Here is an 11,990-nt window from a genome sequence, read left to right on the forward strand (position 1 = left end):
GGTAAATTATTATATTGACTTCAAATCACTGGCCTTTTTTTACATATGCCTACATTTGGATTACTTGAAGTAATTTAGCCCCGGGTTGACACCTCGTACGTAGAGTTTTGAATGCATGTACCTTTAACTGAAATCTAACTTCCCCAGTCTGCCTTAAAGAGCCAGGCATGTGCCACTGAGGGCCTCCCCCTCCTCTCCCCACAACTAGCGGCTTCTTGCTCCTCTTAAGGTGGACCGTAGTCATGCATCCTTTGTATAGGTTAGAGACAATTCTTCGAGACGGGAGAAAGAGTTAATTCCCAGACCCCTTTTGAATTTCTGCTGACTTGTGAAAATGACTATAGAGTATTGTCCCCAAACACACATTAAAATAATAATAATAATAATAATAATAATAATAATAATAATAATAATAATAATAATAATAATAATAATAATAATAATAATAATAATAATAATAATAATAATAATAATACAACAGTAAGATGCCTGAGGGCGAGAAGCGCCGTGCTGAAGCAACAGAGTTTCTTAATACGGCACAGTTGAGAAGCAGGAGTTAAACTATTAATCTGATGTCAGTGAGGTCAGAAGGCCGTCTCATTTATGTAGATCTAGTTAGTCAAACCATGTATGGCTATATCCAGGGTTTGGTGAGGTCAGTGTCGTGATGGAGATCCAGGTGATGATACTAGTCAGCTCCACATATGGAGATCCATGTGTTGTACCAACTTGGTTGGTTTATTTGCAAGTGTGACTCGTGTCGCGGGTGACTAACGGACGGACGGACTGACGAAGATTCAGGTTTTCATAGTAAATGCGACCTGCATGCGGTCGCAATAACCAGTAAGGCGGCCTGAGTGCGAGAAGTGACCTCAGGGCGAGGTCGCGTGCACGCATCCGCCTGGTTGACGGCAGATGGCAGACTGCTGGGCGAGCCCTGGCGCTTTGGCATGGGGGATCAGATCAACATATGGAATGAATTCTGTAGGCCTACTGGCCATATATGGAGCGTGTCCTGAGTGTACAGGGTTTGAGTAGGTCAGATCAACATATGGAATGTCAGAACAAGAAGGACGGGTGGGGTAGAATCAACATATGGAATGTCAGAACAGGTCTACTCCATATATGGAGATCGAAGGGTTTGAGGTCAGATGTAGAGTTGCTGGCCGGCTCCATATATACAGATCTGATGAACGAACCAACGGGAAATGATATGGCCATATATTGACATTCCTATATATGGGACTATAAGACTATAAGGCCCCTGGCGATGTCGTCTACGTCGCGCCTACATATATGCCCATATATGGAGATCCCTGATGATGTCACGATGCGTGGCCATATATGGAGGCATGGGGTGACTAAAGGCTCATTCATAGTCTGGATTTTCGGTGGTGAGGTGACCACCAAACTACAACATGACGTCTAGAAAATTTGGTAAAGCTACGTTTTTTCTGCCATATAAATTTAGAAATCAAAGCATGTAATGTATTGAAAAACTTGATGGGTAGGCCTATAAAGTTATAAGTAGCTCTGCATCTGATAGAGCAGTCTAGGAAGGACATTCATTTTTATAATTGCTATGTGTCCAAGTAATGATACTGGAAGGGGTGTCCACCTTTCCAGATCTATTTTAAGTTAGATTAAGTTAGATTAATTTTAATCATATTGTTGAAATTAAAATCAATAAACACACCAAGGTATTTGAATCCATTAAGCGATGTTTGAAAAGGGAGCTCTAGGGCCAGTGATTTCCCAGAACTAATTTTGTAGTCCAAAAATAGATTATTTTATTATTTATTTATATTCAAGTATTGGAACAGAGTTCATTAGGTTACTAAGAAATTAAAGGACATCTACCACTATATTATAATGACTTGGTATAATGCATGCATGTCCTTGCTGTGCTGCATATGCGCAGATGCATTTGTGCTATCTCTTACACCGTCTCCACACCTGAGCGCAAAACTTTCTTAAGCTGCGCACTTCTTAAGCTGCGCGCAGTTTAAAGCTTGAGTTTTTAGACAGCTGGTGGATGGAAAAGAAGCTCCACCTCCGCGGAAGACTTGAGCGGAGGAGAGCGTTTCCGGGAATCTGGCCGTCGCGCAAGAATTCAGCGGAGGTGGAGCTTAATTTCCATCCACCAGCTGTCTAAAAACTCAAGCTTTAAGCTGCTTGCAGCCGAGAACGTGCGCAGCTCTTTTCATAGTGTGGCAGCGGCTTTACACCGTCTCCACACCATAGCGCAAAACTTTCTTAAGCTGCGCACTTCTTAAGCTGCGCGCAGCTTAAATTCTGAGTTTTTAGACAGCTGGTGGATGGAAAAGAAGCTCCACCTCCGCTGAAGACTTGAGCGGAGGAGAGCGTTTCCGGGAATCTGGCCGTCGCGCAAGAATTCAGCGGAGGTGGAGCTTAATTTCCATCCACCAGCTGTCTAAAAACTCAAGCTTTAAGCAGCGCGCAGCCGAGAACGTGCGCAGCTCTTTTGACCGTCTGGCAGCACCTTTAGTGTGACTGTGCTACTCTAAGAATCTTAATGTAATCCTTTAGAGTTCAGACTAAGGAGATTAAACACAATCTGCATTGTAGCAAAAGGTAGGGAAAGTCTCATTAACTCTTCTTATTAGTTAAATATATACTTTTAAAATAAACAAAAGTTAATCAAAACAAACATAGGCTATTATGCAAAAGTCCTTAAAAGTAATGATTGTGTTTAGATTCTGTTTCTTGCAGGTGACAAGATGGGAGGCTGTTAACCAACCAGCCGGTGCAGTAATTGGACCAAGACGTCAGCTTGAAGTATAATGACTCACAGTATCATACTAGTAATCCAGTGAGTTCTACCCTGATGGTGATACTCCTATTTATTTACACACTTTCACCATGAGTAGAATACATGGCTGCATGCTATAGCATACTAAAGAGGGAGGACAAGGAATTGCAAGTGACACAAGTGAGTATTATTTATTTTATTAGTGGACATAGCCTGCAAATGTGCAGGATCATTTTGGCAAAATGCAAAAGCTTAAAAAGGTGGGAAAATAATTCTTAAGAATTGCTGCAAAATGTAAAAACATACGCGTATTTAATGTACTGCAAAACAAGGCTGCAATTAAAATTAGCTGGACCTTTATAATAGCGGTGTGCTTTTTTAAAGTAGGCCTAGACTGTTAATATCCAATATTGAAATCAATGGTAAATGTTTATATAGAGTACATATTGAAATCATAAGTATACTGCTTACAATTATTCACCGGCTAGGTCCATTATGAAAGTTTACGTGTAGTAACTCAGTGAGAAAATTCATATATTGTATAAGATCATATTAGTTTGCTTAAATTGGATTTTTTATTTAATATTGTATTGTATGGCCATTTACTCACTACTGGCCTCATTTTGATTCCATTCACATTAATTGTGAATCAATTTGATATTGAGTAAATTATTATTATTTTAGTTTTTTGTCTTTTTCAAGTTCAAGTCAAACCATTAAGGACATTAAAATGCCAGCTTGCTTGGGATTTGTTTTTGTTTGGAAGCCTAGATTAATTATCTGCACAAAAAAACATCTGTATGACTCTTTACCACTAAATAAACGTTTTAAGTTTTCTACAGTGAAGTGATCATTATAAAAGTAGCACAGCAGCACACGTCTAGAAAGGAGATTTGAAGTTATAAAAGTACGAAAACTCCAACCTGAACTTTGCAAATGACAGTGACAACAGATGCTTCAAGTAGATATTGAATATCTCTACGGCCGTCGGTCAGGCAGCTAACTCCTAATGTTCATTTTTCAGGAAAATTAAGAAAATATTTTTAAAACAAAGCAATAAAGTTGGTATTGTGACTTTATATATTGTCAGATATTTGCATGAGAGGGGGAGGGGGTGAAGTTATAGCTGCTTTAGCAGACAGTTTGAGATGGTTTTGTCAGAAGCTTTTTAATACTTTTCATTGGTTCAATATTTTTTTAACCAACACACATACATAAAGGGTGCTCAATAGCATTGATTTATGAAAAGAAAAGAAAAGGTTTTAGCTGGTTTCTGCGGCTTCTGCCAGACAGTGACGATTTCGTTGGACTGTTTCCTGACACAAAGATTCAAAAGAGTCACATCTTGTCACTGACAGTTACATTGTAACTCTCCCTCTCTTTTCTTTATTTGTTTCTATCCAGGCCTTGGGATTTCAACCTGCATACTATTACTGTGTCAAACAATGGCCCATTTAATATTGTTTTTCATTGTTCTTGCATTGGTTCAGTCCTCAAAAGGAAATATCAGAGCTTTAAGCTCTATAGGAAGTTCTGATTCAGTCTCAACAATTCAGCACACTAGTAGAAACAATGTTGTGGATGATCTGACCAGTGAAGTAATCTCAGAGTTACAGATCAGTGATGATCCTAATGTGGACAGTAGTGGACATGTGGTTGAGGGCCCACAAAAGTCGAACTCATCTATTAACATCTACACATCGACTGGAGGTGATAAGAACAGGAATCAGCAAATGCATACAACAATTTCTTCCCCTCTTTTACAATCACGCCAGAAACGGATTGAATATGCAATTTCAGAGGACCCTGGAAGAGTCATACTTGCTGAATCATCTGCACTTAATATGCCCATTTTAGAGGCTCATAACCAAAAAGAATCTCAATCTGACCAACATGAGACAAACATTGAGACTTCAGGGTATTTTTACTCTAATGAGGATACATACATACAGTTCACAGCTGATGAGCGAAACGATGGAAGTCACCCACCCATAGAAAATAAGGATATTTTGACTGGTAAGTCAACAAGTAATTGTTTATGGAAATTGGAAAATGTAATTTTGATGTCCTTGATCTGATATTGAATGTTCTACAGGGAAGACGAATGTTCAGTCTATTCCTGATACGATGGATTTATCAAAATCACCACATCTGACTAAGGAGGAGAGAACTGGTGATCATGAAGCAGGTAAGAAGCATTTATTTTTTAACAAAAACAAAGAAAACTTCATTGCAATATTCCACAGAACCTAGCATCACATTATAATATGATACATACATATTATGTTATAAGAATCTTTCACATTATAACGCGATACCTATCATGTTACAATGTTCTACTTTTTTATCATGTTCTAACATGAGAGAATCAGGAGAGAGAACTCATACAGGATAAACAAGTGAAATTGGAATCAGACCTGTCTGAAGTGAGTGGTGCAACAGCGCCCCCTGTTGGTACCCTAAACATACATACATAGGGACACAGCCAGGGACAGTAGTGCAGGAAAAAACCCTCTAAAAGAGGCTTAGTTTTTGAGGTACCCCTCCCCGAGGTATAACAAAACGGGACAACGTTTTTTCATATCTTTAGGATGTCCCCTTCATGAAATGGATTGTCCCAAGTTTTACTTTTACTGCAAAAGTCATGAAATTAATCCATGAAGTGACTCACCACATAATGAAAAAACGCCTCAATCATGACAGAGGGAGATCCAAGTCATTTTCTACCTGCTGCATGGTTGGTTTTATGTCATGCTTGCACAGATGGTCTAGTTAGGTACATCCTAAAGCAACCTAAATGCCAATATTTGGTTCTATAGTGAATCAGCAGGCTTTAATATAAGGCCTTATTAGAGGCAGAAATAGCCAAAAGCATAGAAACTGCAGTATCAACCATCAATCTATTTACTTTGAATGCAAAAGTCATGCAATTCTTCAATTAACTTTTTGCACCAAAAAAGGTGCATACAGTGACCCCAGTGTCTACAGGTGTCTGTAGACAGTAGTGTCTACCCTACATGAGCAGGGTTTTATTAGCCTGGCTAATAAGCCAGAACGAATCAGCCGTTGTCAAAAACAATTGCCTCTGGCAATTTGAGTCTGGCTTATTAGCCAGGCTAGGGTTTTATAGGCACTCTGGGTTAGAATCATAGGTGTTACACTCAAGAGTACAGGTCTCCGCCAGACCAATTACAGGTTATTGTGGGCTGGAAGTCAATCTTAGCCAGTCAGGATGGAATATGAAAAATCTGAAAGAACTGTTTCTTTATTGAACAGATGAAGGACACACGCGGACGGACAGACAGGGTGAAAAACATAGAGATGCCATGCCTTTCGGCCTGGTGGAGACGATATGTTTTTACCCAGCCACTTCATATTCATATAGAATCTATTATTCTCAGATGGACCTAATATCGCTACACCTGAAAGCATCATCAATCATTGATGTTGTATTCTATAGGTCCATATAGCCTAAATGCAGTATGGTTTAATGCTGTAGAATTCACAGCTTTGTGTGTGCCATTCTTTTTTTTTTAAATCATTTTGATCCCACGATTTTGTAACCCATTTTTCACCCCTGTGTCAATTATCTAATGTGATCCTGGGCTCTACACACCCTCCGCCAACCTAGTCCCCATATATGGGGGACATGGGGAGAGCAACGGACTTGAACTCATGCTTCCTTCATGCCTGAGTGTCCAAGTTGCTCCTTTACACCTGACAGTGGGAGTTTCCCTGGTTGGACGTAGCGCGTGGAAGGAACACGTTATTCCAACCAGTTCCTTTCCCCTCCATCAGGCACCCCGGGTGGCCAGGGGGAGGCCAGTTTAGAGACCAGGATTACTGCATGTTTTTTGTGAGGGTACCTACCCTAGGGGACACGGGGAGAACATGCAAACTCCACACAGAAAGCCCCTTTCGCCAACCCCGCCTCGGGTATGGGCACTGATGACGCGGAGGAGGAAACACGCCGCCAGCACCCACAGCGCCCCGAGCGGGAATCGAACCCAACTGTGCCACCGTGCCCCTGTGTGTGCCATTATTAATGAATAATCAACAATCAGCAGCTTATGGAAACCAATTTGGCCCCAGTCAGTCAGTTCCCCCCACAATGCTCAAGATGACATTGAGAATAAGCTGCTGATTAATAAGTAGTACCATAGAAGACGTTAGGCCTCACTCACACCTATACATCTAGCATACATTGCCTTATATAACAATATTTTGTCATTCCAGCTGTTTTGAGGCATAGGCTCGAAACATCCTTAGATTCCACATGAATGTGAGTAAACTAAAAACATGGCATCAAAATATATTTCCTGTTATTAAGTTTGTATAGGCATTTTACAGTATTAGATCAGGATTAGAACATTTAGAAGTAACTCTTGAAAAGAAAAAGATAGATAGATAGATAGATAGATAGATAGATAGATAGATAGATAGATAGATCCACTTATAAGACGCCTGAGGGTGAGAAGCGACCGCGTCATAAAGGGCGAGGTGACGTGCACGCATCCACCTGGGTGACTGCTGGGCGAGCGCTGGCGCTTTGGCATGGGGGGTAAGATCAACATATGGAATGAATTATGTACTGGCCATATATGGAGCATGTCTTGAGTGTACAGGGTTTGATGAGGTCAGATCAACATATGGAATGTCAGAACAGGTCAGCTCCATATAGATCTAAGGGTGGCAGCGGGGGCAGTGTCTTGAGTGTAAAGGGTTTGATGAGGGCCCATGAGCTGGGCCTTAATTTTCAGGCCTGTTGAGAACTCTAGTTTTCGCCGACTGCCGGGCGCGGTTTGAGGTCAGATGTAGAGTTGCTGGCCAATATTGATACATCAGGGATCTCCATATACTGTATGGGCTTAATTGCGACATCAGGTTGTATTTACTATGACATCAGGGATCTCCGATGCCACGTGATGTTATGAGACCTGGGCACCATATATTGGGGCTTTCCCATGTATGGGGATTTAGAGTGTTACACTGACTGACGGACACAAATGTACGATTTCATAGTAAACGCGAGCTGCGGTCACAATAAGGCCTTATATAAACGGTTGCTTATTCACAATAGAACCAAATATTGGCATCCTGGGGGCAGAGAGCACTGAGGGGGAGGTGCCCAACCCCCAGAAAAGGGCACCATTTTGGGGTGGACTTTTTGTGGGGGTCCCTTGTGCCATTTCACATCAGAAATATCCAACTAGGATGTTCCACAATAACTTGGCCTGTGTCATTGGACAGTAAAATAATACATTCTCATTTCCATGTAAACATAAAAATATATAATATTGTGTGTGTGTGTGTGTGTGTGTGTGTGTGTGTGTGTGTGTGTGTGTGTGTGTGTGTGTGTGTGTGTGTGTGTGTGTGTGTGTGTGTGTGTGTGTGTGTGGTGGGGTAGGCGTTTCTCTCAGTGGGGATCACTTCATGGATGGATTTAATGACTTTTGCAGTAAAAGTGAAACTTCTGACCATCCATTTCATGAAGAGGACATCTTAAAAATATGAAAAAACAATGTCACATTTTGTTGATAAATAGTAGGACCAAAATTACAAGTGAATGTCAGAAAAGTAAACTTTTTGCTATTTCCGCCTATTTAAGGCCTTATATAAAAGGCTGCTGATTCACATTAGAACCAAATATTGGCATTCTGATTGTTCTGGGATGTAGGCACACTACCTGTAGACAATTTGTGCAAGTATGATGTAAAAACAAACAGCAGGTAATAAATGACAGAGGATTTACTTGGAACTCCCTCTTTCAGATAGGCGTTTTTTATTGCCTATGTGGTGAGTCACTTCATGGATTAATTTTAAGACTTTTGCAGTAAAAGTAAATCTCGGGACAATCCATTTCATGAACGGGACATCCTAAAGATATGAAAAAACTATGTCCCGTTTTGTTATACCTCGGGGAGGGGTATAGTCAACTTTTGGGGCTTTTGTTCCTGCACTACAGCCATTGCTGTTCCTTGGATTGGCTGCACCACTCAAAAAACAAATCAGCAAACAAAATTTGAACTGGAACACTATACAATTGAAGCTGATAAATATGATGGGATGAAATTGGCCACCCACCTGAAAATTTATTTTCTGAAGAGCTGGAAAAGAAAAATGCGTTCATTAAATTGTCAAGTTTCACAGTCATATAATTGTGAGACATAAAATCGATTGCTTTCTATTCATTTTGCATACCAAAGCAAATCAGACATTCCTTTATGTAATTGAAATCTTCTCTGCCTCTCTTTTAGGCAAACATGGTCTTGAACCCCCCAGACAGTATGGTGTGTTTACATCCATAATAAACCACAAAGTGTCACGTCCTGAAGGTCCCTGTGCACATGGCCTCGGTCCCTGTGCAGTTCTAACAAACCCTAATGGCACAAATCTGCTCTGGGATGATATGAAACGAACACTGACTTTTGCTTGGGAACTTCATGTCTTTGGATCTGCCAGTCTTTTTATATTACTGGCAGGCATTGCTGTTTTGGGAATGGCAGGTGCGTCCACTCTTCTTCATCCCCTCTGTGATGCCTTGAACCTGGCTAATGGACTCTTGCTATTGACAGGTGTTCTTCGTGCTGTCCTTCTTCTGCTTGATCCGTACGGTACACGTCAGATCCTGTCTCGTCCTGTTCTTGCAGCACTCCATAACATGGCCCTACAGATTCTCCTTTGGGTACAGGTTACCCTGAGTCTGGTTGCATTAAGAGGCATGAGACTTGTTGTTTTACCCTTGAAACTGCAGCAACCTAGGATGGTTGGAGGTCTTGTTGTGTGTCATTGCACTATGCTGTTATTAGCTGACCTACTCTCCCCATCTTTGTCTTCTGCCCTCCCTCTGTTGCTACAGACCCTCTCAGTTTGCTGGGGACTATCATTCTGTATTGGGGTCTTCATTCACTCTGTGTCACATTCCTTCCTAAGGACCTCCGTTCCTCAGTGGGGGGCTCCACAGATTGAGACCCGTGTGAGGAGGTTAACAGCAGTGTGCTCTGTCATAGGGGTTCTCTGCTGTGGCCTTCACATGTACAGTGTACTTTGGCTTTATGGGCTACTGGGAAACTGGAGGCGTTTTGGTTGGGGTTGGTGGCTTAGCCAATTCTGGGCCAGAATTCTTGAATTAGCTTGGGCATTCTCTTTGCTTGTTTTGGGATCCTGGATATTCTGGACACCCCATAGAAGCGGTTCAAGAAGCTTTCATGGGCAGGGCAGACACAAGTTATCAGAGGGCACAAAGGATAACAGTTGTTGGGGTACATTCTTGAAAAACACTAGAAAGGGTCCATTCAGGAAATCTGAGGAAAACTGGGAAGATCTAATGCCAAATAACTGGGCGATGTATAAACTGTGTCTAAGCAACAACACAATGCATTCTTATAATGACCAATCTATAACAATTGTTTCTGATCATAAAACAGGCCCTCTTCTCAGTAGCAGTTGTGACTCTCAGGGTGCAATACTGACGCACAGAGTAGGTGGACCATGTGAATGTATTCTTTCTCTCATAGAGGTTGACATGTATGCCCCATCTCCCATCAACCTAAAGCACACCATTGACAATGCCTTTCATCACGGTCACCTTGCAATGGGAAGTCTGTTTACACTGCCACTTCCCTCTTGGACACACAATGTGGGAGCAGACATAGGAGACAGTGACACAAAGACTGGCTCTCTGGCTAATGTTGGCTATAGATGGGCACTTAAAACTGCCTCTACCTCTGCAGATCATTTTCAAGGTGAGGAGTCAATGCAGTCACCCATGGCTGATCAGACTCCCTACCAATACCCAAACACTGAACATCAGGTAGAAGGAAAAAACATGAACAAGTCAGAGATCTCAGCGACTTTGCATCAGGAAGACTGGTCTGATGATGATCTTACAGATCTGTAAGCTTTCAATTACGTCTTTACAGACAACAACAACACTCATTGCTCATTTACCAACCAGAGCACTGCGGAATTAAGTAAAATGTTGATATTTCACAGGAGAGTTGAGTTCTCTTGAGGGATACAATGTTAAACATGGAAATTAAATGATTACCTTTGCAACCAGGATAATAAACTTGATGCAGCAACACACACAAATCTTGATTTTGAAAAGGTTGCTTATCATGAAACCATGATTTTACGGTTGCACTTGAATATTTTTTGTTTATTTTTTATATGATTCTTTGTTTTCATGAATTTGAAGGAACACATGCATACCGTTGTTGTTATATTTTAAAACAACCCTTGTCAGCAATGACAATAAAATGTATTAGTTGGTTTGTTCATTCACTGTCTTTGTGCTGTGGATTGTAAATGGTAAATGGTGCATTTATATAGCACCTTTATCCAAGGCCTTTATCCAAGACACTGCATTGTCAGTGCTAAGACAGGATTTACACAGCCCCTTGCAAGGGATCATGCATAATACCATAGCCATCTTGTGGCTAGAGATGGAACTGCGTGTGAACGATGCCTACATATACAGACTGTATTTTTTTGTGGCTTTTTTATTATTTAAACCCCCAAACACAACACAACAATGGTCAAAGTCAAAATATGAGAGTTTATTTGCCAAATAATACTGAGGTCAAAAGTACATTATAACAATATTAGAGTTTATTTGCCAAAATAGAATTTAGCCTACTGTTACAAAATAGAATAAATTGGTAAAATGGTAAAATACCAAAAGATTATTAAGGAATTGTCAAATGACACTGACTGGAAACTGGAATGTAGGCTGCATCACCTGCATATCACCCTGATGTTTCCCCTGTTTGTATGTTTGTTTTTTCCATGGCAAGCAATTTGCTTTTCACTCACTCGACTGATTGTATTCGTTTTTGTTTTGTTTTTTGTAAAAAGAAATTAAATGCACTTTTGAATTTCCTGACTTGTTGTTTTCTTGAGTCTGGACTCTCTGGAGTCATTTTAATTTAATTTCATTTCATTTCATTTTGGAGTCTTGTGGAGTCTTGTATTCAGTGTTGGGCAATATTACGCAAGAGAGTTTTACTATGATTTACTATGAACTATGAACATTTCCCGTTTGAACGTTCGTTGCGTCACCCATGCCTCCATATATGTCACGCCTCGTGATATCACGCCCCCATATATGGTCATGCCTCGTGACATCATGTGACATCATGGAGACCCTTAGATCTCCATGGTTGTCAGTCCAACCACTGTGGTTGCCGCAGCGCAACTCAGACTTGCAAATTAA

The 11,990-nt window shown here is 40.8% G+C and overlaps 1 protein-coding gene across 1 annotated transcript; it reads left to right on the forward strand.

The window, feature by feature from the left end:
• The first annotated feature begins 4,232 nt into the window (after positions 1 to 4,232).
• Positions 4,233 to 10,881, forward strand: LOC306930451 (proline-rich transmembrane protein 3). Its single transcript, XM_079511433.1, has 3 exons — positions 4,233 to 4,789; positions 4,869 to 4,961; positions 9,031 to 10,881. Exons 1-3 carry the CDS (start codon positions 4,507 to 4,509, stop codon positions 10,671 to 10,673), a joined length of 2,019 nt encoding a protein of 672 aa, XP_079367559.1. The 5' UTR covers positions 4,233 to 4,506; the 3' UTR covers positions 10,674 to 10,881.
• Positions 10,882 to 11,990: the final 1,109 nt, after the last annotated feature.

The sequence above is a fragment of the Electrona antarctica genome (assembly GCF_951216825.1).
Source record: "Electrona antarctica genome assembly, chromosome: 9".
Taxonomy (NCBI): domain Eukaryota; kingdom Metazoa; phylum Chordata; class Actinopteri; order Myctophiformes; family Myctophidae; genus Electrona; species Electrona antarctica.